Source organism: Calliphora vicina, chromosome 2 (assembly GCF_958450345.1).
Source record: "Calliphora vicina chromosome 2, idCalVici1.1, whole genome shotgun sequence".
NCBI lineage: Eukaryota > Metazoa > Arthropoda > Insecta > Diptera > Calliphoridae > Calliphora > Calliphora vicina.
Genome location: NC_088781.1, coordinates 35,810,315 through 35,834,183, shown reverse-complemented (window position 1 = coordinate 35,834,183; position 23,869 = coordinate 35,810,315). Strand labels below are relative to the sequence as shown.

General features: G+C 30.6%; 4 protein-coding genes across 4 annotated transcripts; 3 read left to right on the top strand and 1 right to left on the bottom strand.

Moving 5' to 3' along the window:
- Positions 1-3,221: 3,221 nt before the first annotated feature.
- Positions 3,222-15,511, bottom strand: LOC135950383 (uncharacterized). Its single transcript, XM_065499930.1, has 10 exons — positions 14,409-15,511; positions 14,087-14,355; positions 5,674-5,825; positions 5,352-5,600; positions 4,730-5,282; positions 4,526-4,674; positions 4,104-4,233; positions 3,694-3,839; positions 3,536-3,634; positions 3,222-3,464 (listed from the first exon to the last, which is right to left on the bottom strand). Exons 1-10 carry the CDS (start codon positions 15,509-15,511, stop codon positions 3,222-3,224), a joined length of 3,093 nt encoding a protein of 1,030 aa, XP_065356002.1.
- Positions 9,622-11,616, top strand: LOC135951211 (glycoprotein endo-alpha-1,2-mannosidase). The gene is made up of 3 exons (XM_065500816.1): positions 9,622-10,636; positions 10,700-10,928; positions 11,273-11,616. Exons 1-3 carry the CDS (start codon positions 9,699-9,701, stop codon positions 11,549-11,551), a joined length of 1,446 nt encoding a protein of 481 aa, XP_065356888.1. The 5' UTR covers positions 9,622-9,698; the 3' UTR covers positions 11,552-11,616.
- A 3,100-nt stretch (positions 15,512-18,611) lies between the features above and the next one.
- On the top strand, positions 18,612-19,537 carry LOC135951072 (uncharacterized). Its single transcript, XM_065500645.1, has one exon. The coding sequence runs from the start codon at positions 18,676-18,678 to the stop codon at positions 19,489-19,491; it is 816 nt and encodes a 271-aa protein (XP_065356717.1). The 5' UTR covers positions 18,612-18,675; the 3' UTR covers positions 19,492-19,537.
- A 2,041-nt stretch (positions 19,538-21,578) lies between these two features.
- mbm (mushroom body miniature) lies at positions 21,579-23,513 on the top strand. Its single transcript, XM_065500528.1, has 2 exons — positions 21,579-22,742; positions 22,809-23,513. Exons 1-2 carry the CDS (start codon positions 21,666-21,668, stop codon positions 23,481-23,483), a joined length of 1,752 nt encoding a protein of 583 aa, XP_065356600.1. The 5' UTR covers positions 21,579-21,665; the 3' UTR covers positions 23,484-23,513.
- The last annotated feature ends 356 nt before the right edge of the window (positions 23,514-23,869 follow it).

Here is a 23,869-nt window from a genome sequence, read left to right as displayed (position 1 = left end):
AGGTCGTAATTTTGAAGACATTTCGATATTTCACATACATTTTATTCGGCCCTATTGAAACTGGATGAAATTGGTCCATTATTTCTCCTAGCCCTCATACAAATGTCACGAAGGTGAAGGGTATTATAAAATATTTACAATCTCTAAATCCCTACTTGGTTGGATATGAAAAGTTTTATGGGAATATTTTTCAATGGCCTACAACAGAAGCGGAATGCACTGTAGAACGAATGTATGTTTACGAATAGATATTTCAGAATAAATATGTATACATAATATGAGTTAAACTCTTTAAAAATTTCATTTGTAATTGACTTTTGAAGTTCCTAATAAAATTAGTATATTTCTTATGAAATTTACAATAGTGATGGTTGTTTGTTTCAGAAACCTGTCAAGTTTTAAACTTTATACTATTTTATGAATATATATTGATATAGATTGATTTACTCAAAATCGATAATTTGTTGCTTGACTGGTTTTTGAAATAAACGATTCAATTGAACATAGCTCCCAATAAGACCTATTTCCGAAAATCACTTTAACTCTCTGAAAAATGTTGGTATCAATATAAGATTTAATAGAAATAAGTTTCATATAGACTAAATCATACGACCTAATTTGATGACGATCGGTCTATAATTGGTAATAGCTCTCATACAAGGCCCACTTCAGAAAATAATATTAATCTCGTAAAAATTTTGGAATCCAAATAAAATTTAACAAAAATAAGTTTCATGTAGAAAGAAATCACGCGACCAAATTCCAGGACGATCGGACCATAATAATTCGTAGCTCCCATATAAGGGCCACTTCCCATACCATCTAATTTTATGACGATCGGTCCATAATTGGTTCTAGCGAGCATAAATCTTTTTAAAATCTTGGTATCCACATACAATTTTACAAAATTTCAGGACGGGCGGAACATAAGACCCTCTCACGAAGAATAATTATTTTATTATATGAGCATATCGTCATCTAAAATTCAAAAGAGCCTATCATCACATTTTAAAATTTTACAGTAGAGACAAAAAAAGGTTCAGTAAAATCTCAACATCTTGGAGAAAGACTTCCAAACAAGATAATTTAATAGCAAGAGGCTTTAAGAAATTCCCAAAAGTTACTCCCTGGTAGGTTATAAATACTCTTATTTCTTAAAAAACATACTGCTTTTATGCAATTTGCCAAAGAACATTTAAACTGATCGTAACAGAAATGGAATACTGTTCTCCTTTCTGATGAATCCTAATACAATTTAACTGGCAGTTCGGAGCTGTTTTTCAGGGCAAGGTATGGGTTTAAGCTTTACGGATTTAAAATTATACCAGAAGCTTTATAATTAGGGAATGTCAAAATATTTCAAAGGATTGATTCTTTAATTTGTTCGGTGCCAGCATTATATTGGTGGTGGGTATATGGATTCGGTGGTTCTGACAAATATAATACTCTTACTTGTTCAGTTTTTGATATGAACTCTTAATTTTAAAAATTCTTAAAACTGCTTTAATATTAATTTAGAACTTCATTTTAGGCACTTGAATAATAAACTGTTTACCAGCTCTGCTTTATATCAAAACATACACACAGTCACACACCTACTTTATAACATGTAATGAAGCATTTTCAACGCGACCGACAACAATTATCCAAATTTGTAACTCTCTATTTACAATTAAAGGTTCAAGTAAAACCGAGGAAATGATAAATATTATGTGACACAAATTATTATTTGCATTATATCTGTATGCAAATAAAAATTAAACCATAAATATTATCTTAACAATTAATCTGGAACATTAAATATTTATGTATGCTTAATATTTTTAATTCACATATTTTTGAACACATTACAGCGATTTCTATATTTTATTTCTTTGCAAATAAATAATGTGCGGCAATGGAACACGACTGTAGGAAAATTAAAAAAATGCATAATGTCCAATAGAAATGTTGTCTTCTTGAGTGTATTTTTGTTGCCATTTGTTACTCGAGAATTCTCTCTTTGATGAGAAAGTAAAAATAGAAAACATAGAATAAGAAAATACTCAAAAATGCACAGGTAATACGGAAAAATTGACATAAACCGGATACTCGAAAACAAAACCAAAAAAAAATATGCACGATTCTTGCTTTTGTTTTGATTTACAACTACATACTCACCTACCCATACAGTACTGTGCAGAACATTAGCAACAAAGTTAGGATAAATCGAAAAGTTTATTTTTGAGAATAAAATTTTTTTATAAAATTAAAAAAAAAACATAAACAAGAAGTAATTTTTAAAGAAAATATAAATAAAATTGCTGCGATTAATACCCAATGAAAATAGGCTCATAGTTTTCAAAAGAGTTTCTATTATATTGTCACTCACTGTACATAATATTAGGTTCAAATATTAGGACGGCAAACAAAAAACATTTACCTCATTTCAAATATAGCCATTTAACCTGAAAGTTTCCTATGTCCAGACTGACAGCAAATGTATTAGTAAAAACAAATAAGAGAGCTATATTCGGATGTGCCGAATCTTATATACCCTTCACCAAATTATACTTCAAAATAAAAATTTTAAATATTTTTAGGTAAACAAAAATTTTTTTTTCCAAAGTTGTTTTTTAATTTTTTGGAAACATTTTTTTTCGAATTTTTTTTTTTATAATTTTTTAAATTTAAAATTTATTTTTTTGTTTTTTAAATTTTTTTTAATACATATTAAGCGAAAATAAACTTTTGGTGAAAAAAAAAATTCGGGTTAAAAAATATTTTTTCCGATTTTGACCCATTGTAGGTCCAACTTACTATGGTCTTATATACGTCATTGAAATATCTATCATTAGATATCCATATTGTTTATATTAATGACTTAGTAATCCAGATATAGGTAAAAAATCGAGGTTGTTCTGGTTTTTTCCTTATATCTCAGTCATTTGTGAACCGATTTTCTCGATTTTAAATACCAACCGAGTCGGAAGAATGGCGGATATATTGATGTATGAATCGTGTATGTAAGTTATTTGGGGGCTTCGGAAAGTTGATTTCAATAGACAGACTGACATGGCTTAATCGACTCCGCTATCTATAAGGATCCAGAATATATATACTTTATAGGGTCGGAAATGAAAACTGTAGAAATTACAAACGGAATGACAAACTTATATATACCCTTCTCACGAAGGTGAAGGGTATAAAAAAATAATTTTTGCTCACTTTGTTTTCATATTTTATGAATTTAACAATTTATTAGCAACACTACATTCAGAATTTTCTGACACATTACCGCAACAAGACCAATGACGATGACCGGGATGGCCAGTATGGCCATGACCGCAACCATTAAAACCTGGCATACGACCTTCACAACTGCATTTTATGCTTTTATTACCCCTGCTCGAGCAAAAAGCACAACAATGGTATATGCCATTATGAGGGCGTAAAGCACGAGCTTGAAAGCTAAACGGACTTCCCTACAATAAAATTTATAAATAAATCGTTAATATAGTTTAAGAAAAAATTCATTTAAAACAATTTATGGTACCTTAATGGGTTTATCGTTTATAGTAATTGTCAGTATTATGGTACCCTGAGAGTCTGGTGTAAAGGATATTATATATGAGCCATCGCGATTATCGAAAATCTAAAATAGGAGCTACGTTTTTAACAAAAACAAAAATGTTCTATTAAATACGATAATACCTCTGTTGCTAACACTTTTGCATGATTGTCCTTGTATTTAATTTGACATTTTATTTTTAAACCCCCATGACACAGTGAAACACCATCAGCATCTCGAGAAATGAGGACCAGTTCAGCTTTTTTGTGTAGACGTAGTTGCGAAATACCTTAAAAAGTAAACAATGAATATAAAAATACCGAAACGATAATTTAAAATTTTAAAATATAGGCAGCTTTAATTTGAATCTTTTATACAAATTTAGATTACTTTATTTGTTGCATAATAGTTAAAATATCACTTTTGCTGCTGGGAAATTTAATTTTAGATACTTTAAATGTTGTTAACCTTTATATTTTCAAACTTTATAACATTTTCTATATATTTTTATAAAACTACTAGTTATCAATATAAAATATTTGTTAATTCTTACCATCCCACAGCAATGTACACAATGATGGTTCCACCGTTTGCATTGTAATAATACCAAACAAGGGTATATCATTTTGATTTTTAGCTGTTGGTGCTCTAATTTTTGGTAGAAAATGTAATGTATCCGAAATCTAAAATTTTATATAAATATTATGTAAAGGAACGAAATAATTAATTAATAATTTTATTTTCAAAATCAAAGCTTTATCTCTTAAACAATTCATTAAACAATTATTTATGAAGAAATTCATAGGCTTAATTCGTTAGTACTTCAAACGTATTGAATTCATTCTTTAAAAATTTACTTTTCAAATTTTTATTATGAATTAATTTAACAATTAATAATGAATTATACTCAAATAAAAGCCTTTAAATGAAGCTAAATAATTTATTTTGATAGATATTTTAATTTAACACTCTCACCTTAGGATCTATGGGAGCTTTAAATTGTTGAAAATATTCAAATCTTTTTAGTAGAATTTTTACAAACGATAAAATTTCCACATCCGAAGCAATATCAGTTAATTCTTGACTAAATTTCACAGCCATCAATGCGTCCTGAGTTCGTTTTTCTGTAAAAAAATAGACATATAAATAAAATTTCGAAACATTTGTGACCAAAAATACCCAAATCCAATTGCTGTTCTAAAATCATTTCAACTTTAGATTCTCTCGCCCTGAGCACTTGCTGCAATAGTGTATTTTTATGGTCTTCAACAGCTTCACAATAGCTGGTCATAAATTCTTCGATTTCTGCTTGGATCTTATCACATTTACGATTAATGTTCTTAGCAATATCATTAAGTTTTCCTATCGAGTGTTTAGCATAAGTACACATGGGTCTAGTTTGCTCGGCAGAATCTCTTAAAATTCGACCAAAGTTATGAACAGATTTCGAAATGGTTTCGTACTTATGTCCCTTATGTAGCAGTATTAAACAATCGGAACAGGCCACTTGTAAGCATACCACACAAAATGATTTAATATCAAATCCCGGATGCAAGCTGCATTTTAATATAAATTTTGAGTTATCTATGAACTGAGCACCCTGTTCTTTTCGCGAACGTCGCAAATCTACAATGTTCTTAATATTATGTTTTGTGGTGCTCTTTTGTCGCTCGTGTGACTCCTTGCATAGAGTACAAAAATTTAAAATACAAGTTAAGCAATGATAAGTAGCCTGCATTTCAAGAAAAATAAATATTTTTTTTTTATTATTTCAATTGTATGCATAGAATGAGCTACTTACGGTAGTTTCTTCATAGCACAAACTGCACCAAATTCTTGTTATAACCTCTTCTCCGACTTTAAAACGTATTTCTTCAGTTCTACGCACTATCAACAAGTTCTGAGGCAATTGACGTATGCCTCCCACGGGCACTTCCGTTGGAAATTGACATATTTTACACATTATCAAACGAGTCATTTCTGTTTGCAGCCTTTGATTTCCGTGGCAACTTTGTTGAGAAAGTGTGACAGACAAGTTATCGGATTTATTCTAATTGCAAGTACAAAATGACAAACAATTTATGATCAAACTATTTCAATTTGTATGTAAATATATTTTATACCTTTAATGCTAAACGATCCGATTTTTTTCTTTTAAAACTAAAGGATGTTACTCGCTTTTGGTGTGATGACGAATTCGATAAATCTATATTACTTTGTACCGTTTGTATATCTGGTGAAATCGAATATACATTTTTATTGGGAGACTTCAAAACTGAAAATAGTAGATTAATTATAAGAACTTTTTAAACCTAAAATTGGGTTTAGATTTTGGCAGTTATACCAATAAAATGTTTTTTTACAAAAATCTAATATTGCAAATCAGGAATGCCGTTATTATTAATCTATTGATAGAAACTTATATTTAGTATTTGGTAACACTTAACAAATTGTTATTAAAGCATTTAAATTTTTTAAATTTAAAACATATCCGTTTCGGTAGAATTGCATTTTTAAATAAAATATTATTTATTTTTAAATTAATAAAATATAAGTGTCTGCTTGTACTCACGCACCGATAAAGTTTCTTTAAATAAGGAGTAAGATAGAAAGAATCTTAACATACATAAATGAGAATAAACAAGGAACCACTACAGTTTTGATTTTTTTTATTTAATTGAAATTGATTGAACAGGTCTCCGTTTTGGACACCTTTTTTGTGCTCTTCAATTTTCTTTTTTGTGCTCTTCAATTCTCTTTTAATAAGAGCCCAATGTCTCTCCACTGGCCTTAGCTCCAGGCAGTTTGGAGGATTTGCATCTCTTGGTACAAATTCCAGATTATTGTTCTTGTACCATTTAAGACCATGCTTACCACAGTGACAGGATGCAAAATCAGGCCAAAAATAAGTCGACACATTAAGAAATCTTATGGATGAAAGCATCCTCTTTTGTAAACATTCTTTGAAAGAAATTTCGGCCGCAACTGCATAATGCTTGCCATACCAAGAAGTTTTTGGAAAAATTTTCTGCTTTTAAGTCCTTAACTTTTCTACAACGTTCCCTTGAGCATTAGCAACATAAAAATATTGATCAGGAAGCTGCGAAAAATGTTCCAGAACATACATTACGTCACCCATTATGTAGCAGGTATATTTTCTAATATATAAAAATCTCGTGTCACAATGTTAGTGTTTGAACTCCTCCGAAACGGCTCAACCGATTTTTATGAAATTTTGTATGTATGTATGTTTGGTAGGTATGAGAATAGGTCGTAATGTATATTTCATACCGCTAGGTCATTAGGGTAACCCTATCCAGAATTTATTTTTACCATTTTTTGACCAAAAGCTTTTTTTTTCGCATTTTATTTATTTGGCATTAAAAAATACCTATAACCCCAAATTTTCATCAACCGACCCTCATCCAGCCGTTTTTTAGCCGAGATTTTAGTATTTTGTATATATTTTTGGTAGGTACGAGAATATTATATATCATACCGCTAGGACATTAGGATGTCCCTATCCACCCATTTTTATACCCTTCACCTTCGTGAGAAGGGTATATATAAGTTTGTCATTCCGTTTGTAATTTCTACATTTTTCATTTCCGACCCTATAAAGTATATATATTCTGGATCCTTATAGATAGCGGAGTCGATTAAGCCATGTCCGTCTGTCTGTCTGTCTGTCCGTCTGTCTGTCTGTCTGTCTGTCTGTCTGTCTGTCTGTTGAAATCAGTTTTCTGAAGACCCCAGATATCTTCGGGATCCAAATCTTCAATAATTCTGTCAGACATGCTTTCGAGAATTTTGCTATTTAAAATCAGCAAAATCGGTCCACAAATGGCTGAGATATGAGGAAAAAACCAAGACAACCTCGATTTTTGACCTATTTTTTACCTATATCTGGATTACTAAGACATTAATATAGACAATATGGATATCTAATGATAGATATTTCAAAGACATTTGCAACGACGTATATAAGACCATAGTAAGTTGGACCTACAATGGGTCAAAATCGGGAAAAAAAATTTTAACCCGAATTTTTTTTCAAAAAAAAAAATTTAAAAAACAAAAAAAAAAATTTTAAAATTTAAAAAAAAAAAAAATTTAAATTTAAAAAAAAAAAGTTTAAATTTAAAAAAAAAAAAATTTAAAATAATCGAAAAATTTTTTTTTCCAAAAAATTAAAAAAACAACTGATAAAAATTAAATTTTGTTTACCTAAAAATATTTAAAATTTTGAAGTATAATTTGGTGAAGGGTATATAAGATTCGGCACAGCCGAATATAGCACTCTTACTTGTTTAAAATATTTTTCGCCAAAAAATTTTGTTTGTATTTCTCTTCATTTGGCATCAAAAATACCTATAATGCCAACTTCACTTAGAATACATTCGCTATTTTTTATTTAACAACCAAAATATTCACTAGAAATAATTTGTATGGCAGAACAACGTTTGCCGGATCAGCTAGTTTTTTTATAAAATGTAACTTTAATTTCCGTGTTAAATTTTGCAGATTTCCTGTCAGGAACTTTTTGAGCCTTATATGTTTTTAAACATGCATTGGCTCAACACATTCCTACCGGATGTGTTAGGAGCTCTTTTAAAAATGCTTTCTATTTATTGGCTTTAGAAACATCATGTGGACCATTTCTTCTATCAAGAAATCAAATTCTCCCTATACTGTTTAATAACATTGGAATCAGTCTGGCCAACTTTTTGTTTTTGTTGAAAATATTTAATAATTTTAGTACGTACTTTTTTCTCATCACTCATTTTAATCAGATTAACAACAAATTGATATTAAACATAATAATTGACATACTTTTCAAAGGTAACTTGATAAAAAAAACAAGTAAGAGAGCTATATTCGGCTGTGCCGAATCTTATATATCCTTCACCAAATTATACTTCAAAATTAAATTTTAAATATTGTTAGGTAAACAAAATTTATTTTTTTTTCAAAGTTGTTTTTTTAATTTTTTGGAAATTTATTTTTTTTTGTTTTTTTTTTAATTTTTTTAAATTGTAAAATTTTTTTTTTTGTTTTTTAATTTTTTTTTATTTCGAGTTAAAAAATATTTTTTCCGATTTTGACCCATTGTAGGTCCAACTTATATTGTGGAAATTACAAACGGAATGACAAACTTTTATATACCCTTATCACGAAGGTGAAGGGTATAAAAATCAAATAATACTTGGGTTAAACGTTTTAAGGAAAAACGTGTGTTAAGGTTTTTTCGATGTCTGCATCGTTTGAAATTGGTTCAACCTCACTTTCATCACTAGATGATATAATCATATTGCCATCATATGGCAAAATATCATTTTCATCACTAGAATTAATCTAGTGAATAGGGGACGAGATCAAAGAATTTTTAGGGGCTTCAATTGTTTCTTTTTTTGCAAAATAATTTGTCATTAAACTTTGCGATTTTGAATTTTTAAGTTGCTTATGCTTGATTTCCGGATATCTTGATTCCGTATCTGGATCCATATTAAGAATTTGATTTTGTAAAAAACCAACTACAACGATTATATTAGTGATGCAAACTAGGTTAAACATCTAAAATTTCAAAATCTTTTAAAATTCTAAAAAAAAATTAATTTAAAAATCGCATAAATTCTAATCGGAATAAAACGAGACCTGAGTGTATTTATGTTTCTTTTCTGTACATGTACATTTTCTCTATTTTTCCTTGGAGTGAATCTCTTTAAAAAATCTTAACATTGTTGACATATGCGCATTACAGTAACAACAAATCCCGGTAGCTTAATATTTGCAATGTTTACATGAAAACAAAATAAAATAACAGTACATACCAAAACAGAAAACAGGAAACACATGTTCAATACGCATACAATCAACTATAAATACATACAAACATACACATCTACACTTAAAACGGATGTCCGTGGAATGAGGGTGGTTGAAAATCATTAGTGCTTTAATGCAGAAAAAATAGTAAGAAAAAGATCCGGAATAGAAAACAAAAAGCTAAAAGACATATTTTTCTGCAGAATTGTGTAAAATATATGACATGTGAATAGAAACAAGATAATTGTGAAGTGATTGAGTAAATATGAAAAAATGTCGTGAAACTTAAGAAATTGTTTTCGATAGTCCAAATAAATTAAAAATGATTATAACTAAATATTGTAAAAATCCACGCAAATTTCGTATCATTCTACTTTTGATGATTGTGACACTAATAGTTATAACATTATTAATACTAAACAATGGTCTACAACATGTCAACTCTGAGAGATTAATCGATGAAAGGTTCGTGGCACAAGCTTATGCTGGACCACCTCAGCTAAAGCCACAACAAATTGAAGATGGTTTGGTCGTTTTAAAATCACCGCGTGAAAACGGTGTTATACAACCGGAAAAGTATGATGAACATAAACTAAAGTCGCGTTTAATTGAAGAGAAAATTCACAATTTAAAAGAACAAACCAAGCAATTGATACAGGACCCAGAAGAAGAACATACCATATTGGAGAGTGTAACTACAGCTATACATATTTTTTACACCGCTCCTGTGCAATGGTATAAGACTCGTAAGCCCACGGTGCCAAAGGAAATTCTCAGTGATTTTAATACAACCGAGAATGTCACTCAAAAACCAACAGCAAAAATTTTAAATAGTGCTTTCTATCCGGCTCTGGGTCTATACAAGCCCACATGTGAACTCTTCGAAAGACACTTTCAAAATATACGCAATTGTGGTGTTGGCGTACTGATTTTAAGCTACACTGGAAAATCTTCTGAGTTGGAGGTCTACAAGACAATATTTCAGGTGGCACCAAAATTTAATTTATCAATTACCTTCGAAATTAGTGTAGCTGGCAATCAGTCGTTATCTTTTCTGCAGCAACATCTAAAGGATATTCGAACATTTTACCATTCGCCTGTGTTTTTAAAAGTGTATTCCCAAAGTCGTAAAGCATTAACACCTGTTATTTATATAAGTAATGCCTATAAATTAGTCGATTCTCTGGCTTCGCAAGCATTTTGTAAATCTTCTGCGTCCATACGATTTATATTTGATGCTTTCTTTATAGGTCACATAAGGTTAGTAAGTTTGTATGTTGTTAATTTTCCTGAAACATAACTATTTAAATTGTTGTTTGCTAGATTAAAGAATCATGCCGATTACATAAGACGTCTCTGTTTGGATGGCTTTTATAGTAAATTGCCCAGTAACGGGGCTACATTTGCCAGCACATGGAAAAATTGGTCATATCTTAAATCGTTTGCATTAACCTATAAAATGTTGTTTGTGCCCACTGTAGGGCCAGGTTTTGCCGAACGTAACAAGTTTCCGCGTCATGGTGACATACAAAGACACCGAAGTAATGGAAGGGTAAGTTGTTGTCTATAGTAATGATCCATCACAAATCGGACAACAGACATTTCCGATTTTAAGTCTTTGTCAAATCATAGAGAATTTGACTGGAGACCCTTCCGGTCTAAAAATATGACGACCATATAATGTACAACATTGAATTTGATAAAAAATGTTTGTAAAAAATTTCATTTTTCAAGACGTCATAGTTCTGGACCGAGTTTTGGTCTTTAGTCAAAAATTCTGATTTGATAAACACTTGTACGGATATGAGAAATCCAAAAAGTGCGGGTTTCTATCCGCTTTGTGATGAATACTCCATATAATTTTAATTAAATTTTCTTTGCTATTGTATTCTAAAGTATTATGGCGTAGCTTGGCGTACAGCTATTCTTAATCATGTTGGTTTCATCAATATCGCCAGTTACAACAATTGGCCTGATGGCAGCCAAATTGAAGAAGTAATACCAAAAGCTGGTTTTCTCGATTACAATCCAGGAGCAAAAAGTAAATATTTAGATCTAACCACGCACTGGGTGGGTAACTTTATAAAGACACGCAATGAAGCTGCAGCAGCTACACTCCAAAGTGGCAATGGCCACCTTAGTTGTTATGAATATTTAAATAATACAATTTGTTAAGGTCTCAGCAATAATGATTTTAAATCAAACTCAATACAGGCCAAATTTAAATTACTTTATAATTAGAAAAAAACAATTACTTTCATACATACGGAAGCCAAAAAACAACTTTATAATGTTATTTAACTAATTCTTTTATTTTTTTAATAATCATATACATACAAAACATATAATATTTAGATAGTATATAGACTTGAAAATTTAAATTTGCCAAACACCATATTAATTATACAAAAGAAAAACTAATTAAATTATTAAGTACTACTAACTACATTTTTAAACTTTATCTAAAAACATATTTACATTAAATTTTCTAACTTTTTGTAGATTAAAATTAATACAATCGGTACAATCGTTAATCAGATTAAAGTTTACATTATTAAAATATAATCACTTGTTAATGTACTCAAACTAGAAACAAATATATCTACATATAGAATATGGAAATCTTCTTTAAAAAAAATACATTTTGGGTATTCAAATTATAGCTTTACTTATTTATATATTTATCGATTCTAATGACTGACTAAAATAAATTTCTTTCAAAATTTATACCTACATAAAATGTCTAACTTTATCTCATTCGAACATTATTGAATTCACCAAATCCCTATTAAACCTCTACTAACTACTCTACACCAAAATAAATTTAAATATGGCCTCATTTTCGAACCGTAAGCAATGTGTATGAATGAACAAATAAACTTGAATATTTTCCATAGATATTTTTTAACGTTTATCGCTTCGTTTTATAAAATGAGGCACCTAAATTCTCTTTGATATTATGCTGCTCTCCAGCAAACAAAATAGATAAACATTCTAATAAACTTTGGAATGTTAAATCTTGTAACAAAATATAATTTTCTTAAAAATAATGTTATCAATATAGAAAATCAATAAGTTTCATTTAAACAAGTAAGAGAGATCTATATTTGGCTTTGCCGAATCTTATATACCCTTCACCAAATTATACTTCAAACTACAAATTTTTAGGTAAACAAAATTAATTTTTTTTTCTCCAGTGTTGTTTTTTTAATTTTTTTGGAAAATTTTTTTTCAAATTTTTATTTAAATTTTTTTTTAATTTTTTTTTTAAATTTTAAACAAATTTTTTTTTGTTTTTTAATTTTTTTTCGTGAAAAAAAAATTCGGTTTAAAAAAAAAATTTCCCATTGTAGGTCCAACTTACTATGGTCTTATAAATGTCGTTGCAAAGGTTTTTGAAATATCTATCATTAGATATCCATATTGTCTATATTAATGACATAAGGTAGGGTCAGACATGAAAAATATTTGATGAAAAAGCCGACCTTTAGTAATCCATATATAGTTCAAAAATCGAGGTTGTCCTGGTTTTTTCCTCATATCTCAGCCATTTGTAGACCGATTTTGTTGATTTTAAATAGGAAACTTCTCGAAAGCATGTCTGACAGAATTATTGAAGATTTGGATCCCGAAGATCAAACAGACGGACATGGCTTAATCGACTCCGCTATCTATAAGGATCCAGAATATATATACTTTATACGGTCGAAAAATTATATTGTGGAAATTACAAACGGAATGACAAACTAGTATTAATTATTTTATAAATTTATTTTATTAAAAAAAAAATCCAAATTCTCAGATAAGAACACCGGATACAGTTTTCCGTTAAGGAATTAGACTTTAACGATTAAAAGATACAAGATGTGAATATTGAAATCGTTATGGGGACGAATTTCAAAATGCGTTTAAGTTTGGTATTTATATAAGTTCAAAGTTCATATTGTTAAAAGATGCGTGCAAAATACCTAAGGTAAAACTGTTAATAACTTTAGAATTGCTAGTCAGATTTTATAATTTTTTGATCTCATACTAAAGCTAATCGTAGCTTTTATGTTTTTTTAGAAATCAGTTTGTAAACAATGGGCAAATCATTATCAGTATGATCCGGGCCCATCACGTTACCCAATCATGATCACGCAAGACCGGCTTGATGCAATATGTGTGTATATGAAAAAACGTTAACATTTTTGAAATGGGGAATGGTTTGTGGAGCGAGGAAGCGAGCGAGAAATATAAGCTTTTTGTATAAGTATTTGGTATTGGTAAAAACCTTAAAACTTGAAGATTAATATTTTAGTGAATTAAAATAATATTGAAATTTAAAACATGTAAAAATATGTTTAAATTTTGGATGCATGTAACTTTTTATTTTCAAGGTTTATTTTCTTCACAATTGTATCGCAAATACACATGACATTTTAAAAATAGGTCCTAAAAATATTTTAATATTCTCATACGGATCAAATATAGATTTTTGCTTTTTTTTTGGCAACACAATTAGTTTGGTGGACTCATAGCTATGTTATTGCCATATATAGTTAAGCGGTATTGCCAAGTCTTAATTAGCTGTTGGCCTAAAACTGATCTTAGAGGGTCACCAAAATCGCCAAACTGAGTATAGGGTTTTACGAACCTATACTGTCATGATCGTGTGTTTTTTCCACTGTTGCACTGTGTTAATCATATAAATTTAACATTAAAACTCACATTTGTAATCCTGCTCGTCGAATTGCTTTTGAGACGAAGAAACTTGTGGAGCCTGAATAGATTGTGGTTGTGACCAAATTGGTATGCTGGTGTCTTGTTTAAAATTTTCATTGACAATACATTGAAAACAGAATGAATGCAAGCAATTCAAACTCCTGGGGTCCTTAAAAAGTTCATTGCAAATTTTACACCGTAAATCATCCGGATACAGTGAAACTTCTGTTGGTACCCTTGGTGATAAGCTACGAAGTGGTGAGTTAGAGGGACTTCTTAAAGAAGTAAATACTTTAATTTTTTACATGATCTGATTGAAGACTCTTACCTTGTTCGGTTCGAAGCTGTTTCAAACGAATCCGAATGCGACAAATTACTAATAGTCAACGAGGAAGGCGATGCATGTGTTCCTACGTTTACTTTTTGTTGTTTTGTCGATAAATTGGGTGCTGTAATAATTTGTAATTCCGATATTTGATCCTTCAAAATACCTGAACTATTTCGGGCAATATTATTTGGTATCAAAGCTAAAGAATGTGCCAAATTCTCAGGACTCTTGCTTTCTTGTTTAAATGTATGTACTTCTAAATCACCGTTTAAGCCACTGCTACTTAGACTACTACTCTGAACGGACACTGAAGAAGCACCGCTTAAAATATTGTCCAATAAAGATTCTGGAGATGTGGAACATTCCGTAATGTGTTTATTAATTTCGGAACCTGACGAGGATTTTCGCCGTGGTAAATTTGAAGAGCATTTCAAGTCATGCATATAAAATCCACTATTGGACGTTTTTGGTGTAATTGGTTTTAAAGATGTTTTTCTTGTCGAAAAAGAAGTTAACTTTATTTCCGGGAATTTTTCAACAGTTTTAATTTCTTCCTGATCTGTAGTTTTTTGTTTTTGCCCCTGAGATGATACATTTATGGGCACAATTGTAAAATTAAGTAATGACGTCGAGGAAGAATTGTTTTTGTTATTGTTAGATAATTTACAATTTTTCCATTGCACTTTGTTGCCACCGGCATTAGTTGTGGTGGTAGTGGTTGTAATCTTGCTATCGCTGGTCATTGACTTTATCACATCCGTATCCGTATTAATTGATTTATTGATTGATTTCTGGTTTAGCGATTTTAATGCAATTTGTTCCGTACTTAAACTTATATGAAATGTTTTTGTATTTTCGAATTGTTTTAGAGTCAACACGTCTGTCATCGTATTAATATCATCTTGCTGCTTATTCTCCCCCGGTAATTCCTCATTACAAGCCATTTGCTGATAGACATTTTCAAAACTTTCTTCTGGCACTTCCCAGATTTCTTCATCTTTGGAATTATCCGAGAGATTTGAATTTTCCCGTTTATTATCTACGAAATGTTGTTCGAAATCTTCAGATTTTCGGCGTATTTCATATAAATAACCACAACTCATATTAATTATATATTTATTTTTTATTTATGTAACAGTTTTGAAATGCAATTTATGGAACAACGTTTAAATAATGTTAACGTTTAAAGTTGTTGTATTTCGGCCAATGTTCGAATGTTAACTAAATGTATGTTAATGTCTCAATTGTGTTTCTGGTTTTCATTTTCAATTGTTGTAGGCACTTGACATAAAAACCATTCTATTATTCCAGCTAATCCAATTACTATATATTTAAAAACATTTCATGTTTACATTTATTTGTCTGTGGCAACATTTGCAAGTGGTTCGTAAACAACATGTTGCATTAAAAAAAATAAGAAAAATCGGCACAGATAATAACAATACAACCATAGTAGAACTAACAAGAACACCAAATTATACTTCAAAATACAAATTTTAAATATTTTTAGGTAAACAAAGGTCTTTGAAATATCTATCATTAGATATCCATATTGTCTATTTTAATGACTTAGTAATCCAGATATAGGTAAAAAATAGTTCAAAAATCGAAGTTGTCCTAGTTTTTTCCTCATTTGTGGACCGATTTTGCTGATTTTAAATAGCAAACTTTTCGAAAGCATGTCTGACAGAATTGGATTTGGATTCCGAAGATATATGGGGTCTTCAGAAAATTGATTTCAACAGACAGACAGAATATAAATACTTTATGGGGTCGGAAATGAAAAATGTAGAAATTACAAACGGAATGACAAACTTATACATATATACCCTTCTCACGAAGGTGAAGGGTATAAAAAGGTAGAATCAATAGAAAGTGTGTTCTTAATTATACAAGATCAGATCAAATCATTTATATCGTTATACTGATATCTGATCATTTTGATATCTTTCAATTTTATCGTATATAAGATCAAAGTTAGCGAGAGTATGTAAACGTTGAACAGTGCACAGTGGTATAGAAAAAAAGTGGGAAATAAATCTGTAACTTCTTAACCCTTAGTCCGATTTGAATTTTACACGTGCAAAGCAGAAGTGTTGTCGAGTTTAAGTTTGGTATTTGGACCGCATGGGCTCACCAGGGGTGCGGCCAGGGTTCTCTTAAGTAGGACACCTTGATATCGACTATGCAACATCAAATTTTACATCAAAAATACTCTTTCTTTTAATGTATCTGGTCCCCTCGGTATCTATAATTTTAAAATTAGTTTTCATTTAAAATATTTAGCATAAAGTTAGCTTTTCAAAAATTGTAAATTCTTAATTCATCTTCTTAGAAGTTTTTAGAAAACTTAAAAAGAAAAAAGTACTTTTTTCCCAAAAATTAGCGAAACATCGCCTTATTAAATTTTTAAATTCAAATGCATGTAACTTTGGAGTCAGTCACGATTTGTAAACAATTATTTTTTAAAGTAGTTATACGGGAATAGAAAATTAATATTATAGTAAGAATTGTGCTAAATTTCCCAATTATTGATAAATTCACTGACATTTATTGTTGGGGGGATAAGTTAGTTTCCCAGGTGAGCAAAATATGTCACAAGTTTTGCTCAAAATCCTTTTAATTATAGCCGGCGTTGAACAGAATCCAGGTCCCAGTATTTGGCTCTATTCCCCGGACACAGCAGACCCTGTTCAAATCAATGGACATGTTCTGTCTGTCAGGACATATGTAATTAGAAGGAACATAACATCAATTCAGTGCAACGGCAATTTAGTTGTGTAATAGGGGGGTCAGACGGCATGTATTGCTTGTGTATTGGGACATGTATTCGATACATATGGAATTCCATGTATATGTCAAAATTCACGTTATACATACGATTCATAATTTCCACGATCAAACGTACATATGTAATTGCATGTGACATAACCTCTATTAGTTTATATGTTTGTTGTTTTTAACAATATATTTATTTAAAACATTTTTAAATCACAATACATATATTTAATGCAATGAAATTTATTTTGTTATGATTTTTCTTTACTATTTTTTGTTTTGTTTTTTTATTTTGCACTCACACAGTGTTGTATTTCAAAATACAACACTGTTATACACACGAAAATAGAACATGCTCTAATTGCAAAAAATGTCACGAGTAATACACATGTATTTTACATACACAAAGTTTCATATGGATCACACGGTATGTACATGTTTACATATGGAAAAATGTCCCAATACATGGCACAAAACACAAGCAATACATGCCGTCTGACCCCCCTTTAAGTCTCTTGTGTTTGTAGATGTCAGAGGTTAAGTCGGGTTAAGGAGAAGAAAATATAGCAAGTTGTTGCGAGAGACTTGCGCTACAAAATTGCCTAATATGAAATTCGCTTTAAGCTATGTATACACGGTTGTCAGATCTTACAACGTTGTCAGAAAAATGTTCAGTAAATGTTGAAACATATGGTTGTTAGCTTTACCGTTACCTTTTTACCGTTTTGAATCGTAGCAAGGTCTATTAATAAGGTCTGTGCAAAAATTCAGGTTATCGTTTTTTTCTCCTACGTGTTTACAGGTTTAGTTGGTATTCGCCTTGGCAATAACAAACAATAGTGAATTTGACAGTTACAACATTCAAGCAACCGCAATCAGCTGAACACAGCTGTTAAATTAATTCGCCTTGGTTCTACCAAAGGTCCATTAATAAGGCCTGTGCACCTAATCAGGTGATGTTGTTTTTGTTGCTTTTATGTTTAGTGTGGTATTCGCAACAACAAACACTAGTGACTTTGGCCTATTTATTATTTCTAAAACTTTCCATTGTATTACAAAACGATTCGAATTACAGTGGACTTTATAAAACATATCGAGCAAAAAATAGTCAGCTGGCTTTTTAACGTCACCTGCAAGGCGTATTTAACAAGGTGACAGCAGTGGCGAATTGAAATAAATACAGGCGAATTCACTTATTTTTTATATATAGAGTTTGACATGCGGGCGTAAGGGCGGATATTTTTTATATATGTAGTTTGACATTTGTGCGTGCTATTTCTATAATCAGCTGTGCTGCCGATGGCACCTTGGTCACCTGTAATAAATTCGCCTTGGATTATGTATCATGACACTACTGTAACTTTAATTTGTTATCTCTAATCTGCCTCATAATAATCGCCATATTACCTTCACTAAAATTTATATCATGCTGTCAAATTCAATGTTTTCATTTTGTAAGTGCACGTTGTGAAAATAAAACAAAAAAATAATGTCAAATAATCCATTCCGTAGCAAGCCTTCCACTAATGTTCAACAAAGTGCTGACGATTGGGGTAAAACTAAATTCAAACCCTCTAAATTCGGAAGCGGTGGTAAAAAACCTTTTAACAAACATCAGGGTGGCAGAGGCGGCAACAGAAAATTCGACAACCGAAATGGAAATAGTTTTCAAAAAAAAGAAACCTGCAAATTTAATCAAGTAGCTCGAGATGCGAAGCCAGAAAATGGTACACCATGGAACAAATACAAGGATGAAATCGTTTACAAACAACGTGAAGAAGAGCAAGCTGCCCAACAAGCCAACATGGATAGTAGTGAAGGTAGATCCGTACTGAAACAACGTGAAATAAACTACAGAAAATCACTAATTGAAAAAAAGAAACAGGAACCCACTCATTGGGAAGATTTTGGCGAGGAAGATGATACCCACAAAAACAGCAAGAAGTTCTCAAATAAATCTAAACCAAATAAAACAGCTACCCTAACGAATCAAAATGATGAAGGCAAAAAAAAGAAGTTTAATAACAAGCAAAAAAGTGCAGAACATAAATTAGATACACAATCAAAACCAAATTTCAAGAAAAATGTCTCCAATTCAGAACTTAAAGCTGATGTCAAAGAATTTATATCGAAAGAACTTTTGGACAACTTCGATAGTAAAAAGTTGAGCTTTAAACAAAATAATAAATTGCGTGCTGTTATCACCAAAACAACTAATATGTCTGTGGTTGGTAACTCTCTGGAACACGCTGTTCAACATATGAAATACGATAAAATGAAAAAAGAAAAGTTCAATAAAAAATAGTAATATGGTTATACTTTGGTAATATGTATATGCATATGAGCAAAAACTATTTTTTTTAAATTTGAGTAAGTTATTAACACGTTAATAGTATTTTGTATCGGAAAACAGAAAGAAGTATTTCATTATTATACAGAGATGTAATTTTTAATTTTTCCAACCAAAAAAATTGTTAAATGAATATGTGGTATTTTATAGCTTATGTTTCCCAAAAAAAACGTTTTTCAAATAATAATATGACAGGTAATATTAATAAATATTGAATTGTAAAATTAAAAAAAAAAACATTAAAAAACTCATTGATGTACCTACTTTCCTTTCTGGGAGCAAGTCGGTTTTAACAAATTTTTATCAAATAGGACTTTTATCGACTATAATAAAGGCTGACTTCAATGTCGGATTTATGGTAAGTTGAATTTTTGTTTGTGTAAATATATAATTTTACGGAAAGTTACAAATTGTTAAATTCAAAATTAAAAACATTTATGCGTTCATACATGTACTAAAATGTCATTGCATATTTTGATAAAGCAGTATTGCCATGAAGTATTGCTTATCCTTGTAAATGATTTTCATTGCAGTGTTGCTTTTCAAACTTCGTTTATGAAGTCAGCCAAAATTCCGGGAAACAGATATTTTTAAATCTGAAAAATCTAAGAAATAAGTCTGAATATTAATAGCCCAGACATCAAGCTTTAATTTAATGTATTGGATTTCTACTCTATGGTATATCGAACATCGGCCTTGCTTATTAAAGATTTCCTTAACACACCTTCGCTTAGCACACAAAATTTATTTATGCTGAACTTAAATTTAAAAAATGCTGTTCTCCTTAACCTGACTTTATCTCTGACATAAAAATTGCACAGAAGACTTGTGCAACTAATTGCCTAATGTGTAAGTGATCTTACTTATATATTGGGCTTCTTGTCGATTTTTTAATTTTCCCGGAATTGGGCAATAATGGTCCGAGGCCGAAAGCAGGATACGCAGAAAAAAAATTTCGACACCGATATTTCAAATTTGAAAAAATGTTGACATGACAGTTTCCAAAAAAAATATCTAACCAATATCAACATTGAGATCGAATCGTTTTTTTATATGTTTAACATTTTAGTCAAGGCGAATTCATATAAGGTGACCTCATCCCTACAACAAGTACAACAATACAAAAACAACATACATTTTGTTTTTGCTTTCTTGCCCAATCTGTCAAAAAAACAGCTGTGTATAAAGCAAGGCGAATTTAATAATAAACTGGAATTTAACAACAAACCAGTGAAAGATTTATATTTATTTTTATTTATTGTTTTATTTCTTGTGGAGAATGGTAATATTATCGATGAAGAGTTCAAACGCGTGGTGAACAAAAGAAATTTAATACTGGAAGCCAAAAAGTGTTTGGAACAAATACGGGAGTGTGGCGAGAGATTTACTCGGCAAATTTCACTCCACTTCTTCCGACTTAGTTCATCTTTAGGTACGCGGAACAAAGTTCCACTTCCCTTTGGATATTTAAATTTACAATAAGTGCACACACGCATATTTTAAAATTGATTTTATTATTATTAATATCACTTTTTAAACTTTAAGCTTTTTCTCACTTTTTAAATTTTTTGGCGCGCACTAGAAAGTAAACAACAAGCCAACAATTTTGACAGTTTGGGCAAAACAGCTGATGATCAGCTGGGCTTATGAGGTCACCTTATATGAATTCGCCTTGATTTTAGTGATTTATGGATATAAATGAGTTCCTATTATTCACTCATGCTTATTAAATCAGTTCCAAGGCGTATTTAACAAGGTGACAGCAGTGGCGAATTGAAATAAATACAGGCGAATTCACTTATTTTTTATATATAGAGTTTGACATGCGGGCGTACGGGCGGATATTTTTTATATATGTAGTTTGACATTTGTGCGTGCTATTTCAGTAATCAGCTGTGCTGCCGATGGCACCTTATTACATGCACCTTGATCAGTTCAGTTAGTAATTGTCAATTCGAAATTTTATTTATATATTTTTTACCATCTCTAATATGTATATTAGAGATGGTAATTTTCCGAACACTTCCTAAGCATAGCAAACAACAAAATACATCAACACGTGCAAGTGTTTTATTTACAAAAATATATTTTTAAATTTATTGGCGTACATTAATATATAGTGCATCAACATGAATAATAATAATTGGAATAATAATGATAACAGTGGTAGAGGTGGTAGAGGAAGGCGAAATGGTAGAGGCCCTAGAAATAATCAAAGGCAAAATAATGGTAATAGCTTTTCAGGAAGAAGTGAAAGAAATTTCCCAAAATTTGCTGACAATGATTACATTAATAATGAATCGAATAATTGGAACTATGATAACAATGCAAACAATAATTTTAATAATAACAGAAATGTTGATGGAGCTGGCATTTTTCCCTGGATTAGAAAACATCCAGTCAATCCGCTAATAATACCACCAATAGAGCAAATTAATAATGAACCATATTACGAGGAACACACAAATATTAATAAATTTGATGCACAGAACTTGCAGGAACCTGTAGAAAATGCGTCTTTACCTAAGGCGAATGATAAAGATAACTCTGTCTCCAGAAGTAGGAATAATTCTGTGTCTACAATTGCAAAATCAGATGCTGGAGTAGCTGAAACACCTAAAACTGAGACTGAGACAAATGTTAAAATTAAGCAGGAAAAAGTTCTGACAATAAAATTAAAACAAGAAAGAAAATCCTCAAGTTCATCATCATCTAGTGAATCATCTTCAAGCGATGAAGAACCTGAGACTACTAAAAAACCAGCAGTAGTTAAGAAAGCGGCAAAACCATCATCGTCACCACTTAATATTAAACTAAAACCTAAAGCCAATCCTGTAAACTCAACACCAGTAAAGGCAGCTCAAAAGTTAAAAACTGTACCAGAACCATCATCATCGTCGTCATCATCATCATCTTCCGATGAAGAAGCTAGTGCGCCTCCAGCTGCAAAAGTTGAAAAAAAGTCAAAGTCACAACAAGTTGCAAAAAAAGAAACTAAAACGTCAAAAAAGAAAATTAGCTCAGAAGATGATGTTGTTTGCATTGGAAAATTGGAAAATAAAATCGTATTAGAAGATGAAAGTGAAGACGACGAAAACACTGAAAGTGAAATCGAAGAAGAAGAAGCTAAAACAACGATTTTAAATAAAAAGACTACGAAATCCGCTAAAAAGACTGCAGAAAAATGCATGATTTGCGGTAAAAAAGTAAGCGATAATAATTTACCAGCAAGTTATAACTGTGGAATATATTTTTTTCTTTTATATTTACAGGGTCACACTTCATTTCAATGCCAAATGATTTGTAAAAATTGCTCTGGACCATATCATGGCTATCGCACGTGCCCACAACCGGCCAATTTAAATACAATGCTGCAATTGTATATGGAATTTTGTATGCAACAGTTGCAAAATTTTAATGCCGCAAAACAAATGGAAACAAATCCTAGTGATAGCATTCCTAAGCCGCAGGTCGATTCACCTTTTTCATCAATTGGCAATAACAAAGCAAATAAACTCAAAAGAAAACATGCAAAGGCAATCGAAACCAAAACTAAAACAAAAAAATCTAAAAAACGTAAAGTATCTGCTACAAAAAAGAAAAGCTCTAAAGTCGATAGTGATGACAGTAGTGACGAAACTGAAGACGATTCTGATTCCGAAACATCTGCAACAGAATCAGAAGAGGAATCTTCCGACTCACCTGTTGAAAGCTTAGTTTCTTCTAAGAAGAAACTCAAAATGAAGAATAAAAATGCTTCAAAAGCCGCACTTAACTTATCAAATTTGACTACAAATCCAGCCAATTTACCTCTGGTTTTAAATGGTTTTCCCAATTTAACAGTTGGAACTCCAACTAAACAGAATGCTAATACATCAACAAATGCTTTAAATACCTTACTATTAACGCAAATGTTTCAAAATGCGATCGGCTCTTTAAAACAATAATGTTATTATAAAACTTATTTTATAAGAAAATGATACATATATTTATGTTTTTCAATGCAAACAAACCTAAAAAAATTTGTAATAAAATTGGAACCTACATACATATACAATTGTAAGTGATAAAATATGTATAACATCTCTTCTTAATGCAAGACCTCCACAAATATAAAACAAAAGAGCTAAATTCGGCTGTGCCGAATCTTATTACCCTTCCCAATATTTATAAAGATTGAATACAATTGTTAAGTAAAATAAAAAACTTTATGAAAAAACTGAAATTACAAACATGATTGATACATACATATATCGGGTATATTCCTATTTCGGTTGCTATTTTAAATCGTCCCATATACAATGGCGGCCAAGTAATTAGACAAATTTGTTTT

Coding starts and splice junctions, on each gene's coding strand:
- LOC135950383 (XM_065499930.1), bottom strand. CDS start 15,511: ATGAGTTGTGGTTATTTATATGAAATACGCCGAAAATCTGAAGATTTC. Junction 14,356..14,408: donor ACAGCTTCGAACCGAACAAG/GTAAGAGTCTTC, acceptor TACTTCTTTAAG/AAGTCCCTCTAACTCACCAC. Junction 5,601..5,673: donor CGGATCGTTTAGCATTAAAG/GTATAAAATATA, acceptor ACTTGCAATTAG/AATAAATCCGATAACTTGTC.
- mbm (XM_065500528.1), top strand. CDS start 21,666: ATGAATAATAATAATTGGAATAATAATGATAACAGTGGTAGAGGTGGT. Junction 22,743..22,808: donor GCATGATTTGCGGTAAAAAA/GTAAGCGATAAT, acceptor TTATATTTACAG/GGTCACACTTCATTTCAATG.
- LOC135951072 (XM_065500645.1), top strand. CDS start 18,676: ATGTCAAATAATCCATTCCGTAGCAAGCCTTCCACTAATGTTCAACAA.
- LOC135951211 (XM_065500816.1), top strand. CDS start 9,699: ATGATTATAACTAAATATTGTAAAAATCCACGCAAATTTCGTATCATT. Junction 10,637..10,699: donor TTCTTTATAGGTCACATAAG/GTTAGTAAGTTT, acceptor GTTGTTTGCTAG/ATTAAAGAATCATGCCGATT. Junction 10,929..11,272: donor GACACCGAAGTAATGGAAGG/GTAAGTTGTTGT, acceptor TGTATTCTAAAG/TATTATGGCGTAGCTTGGCG.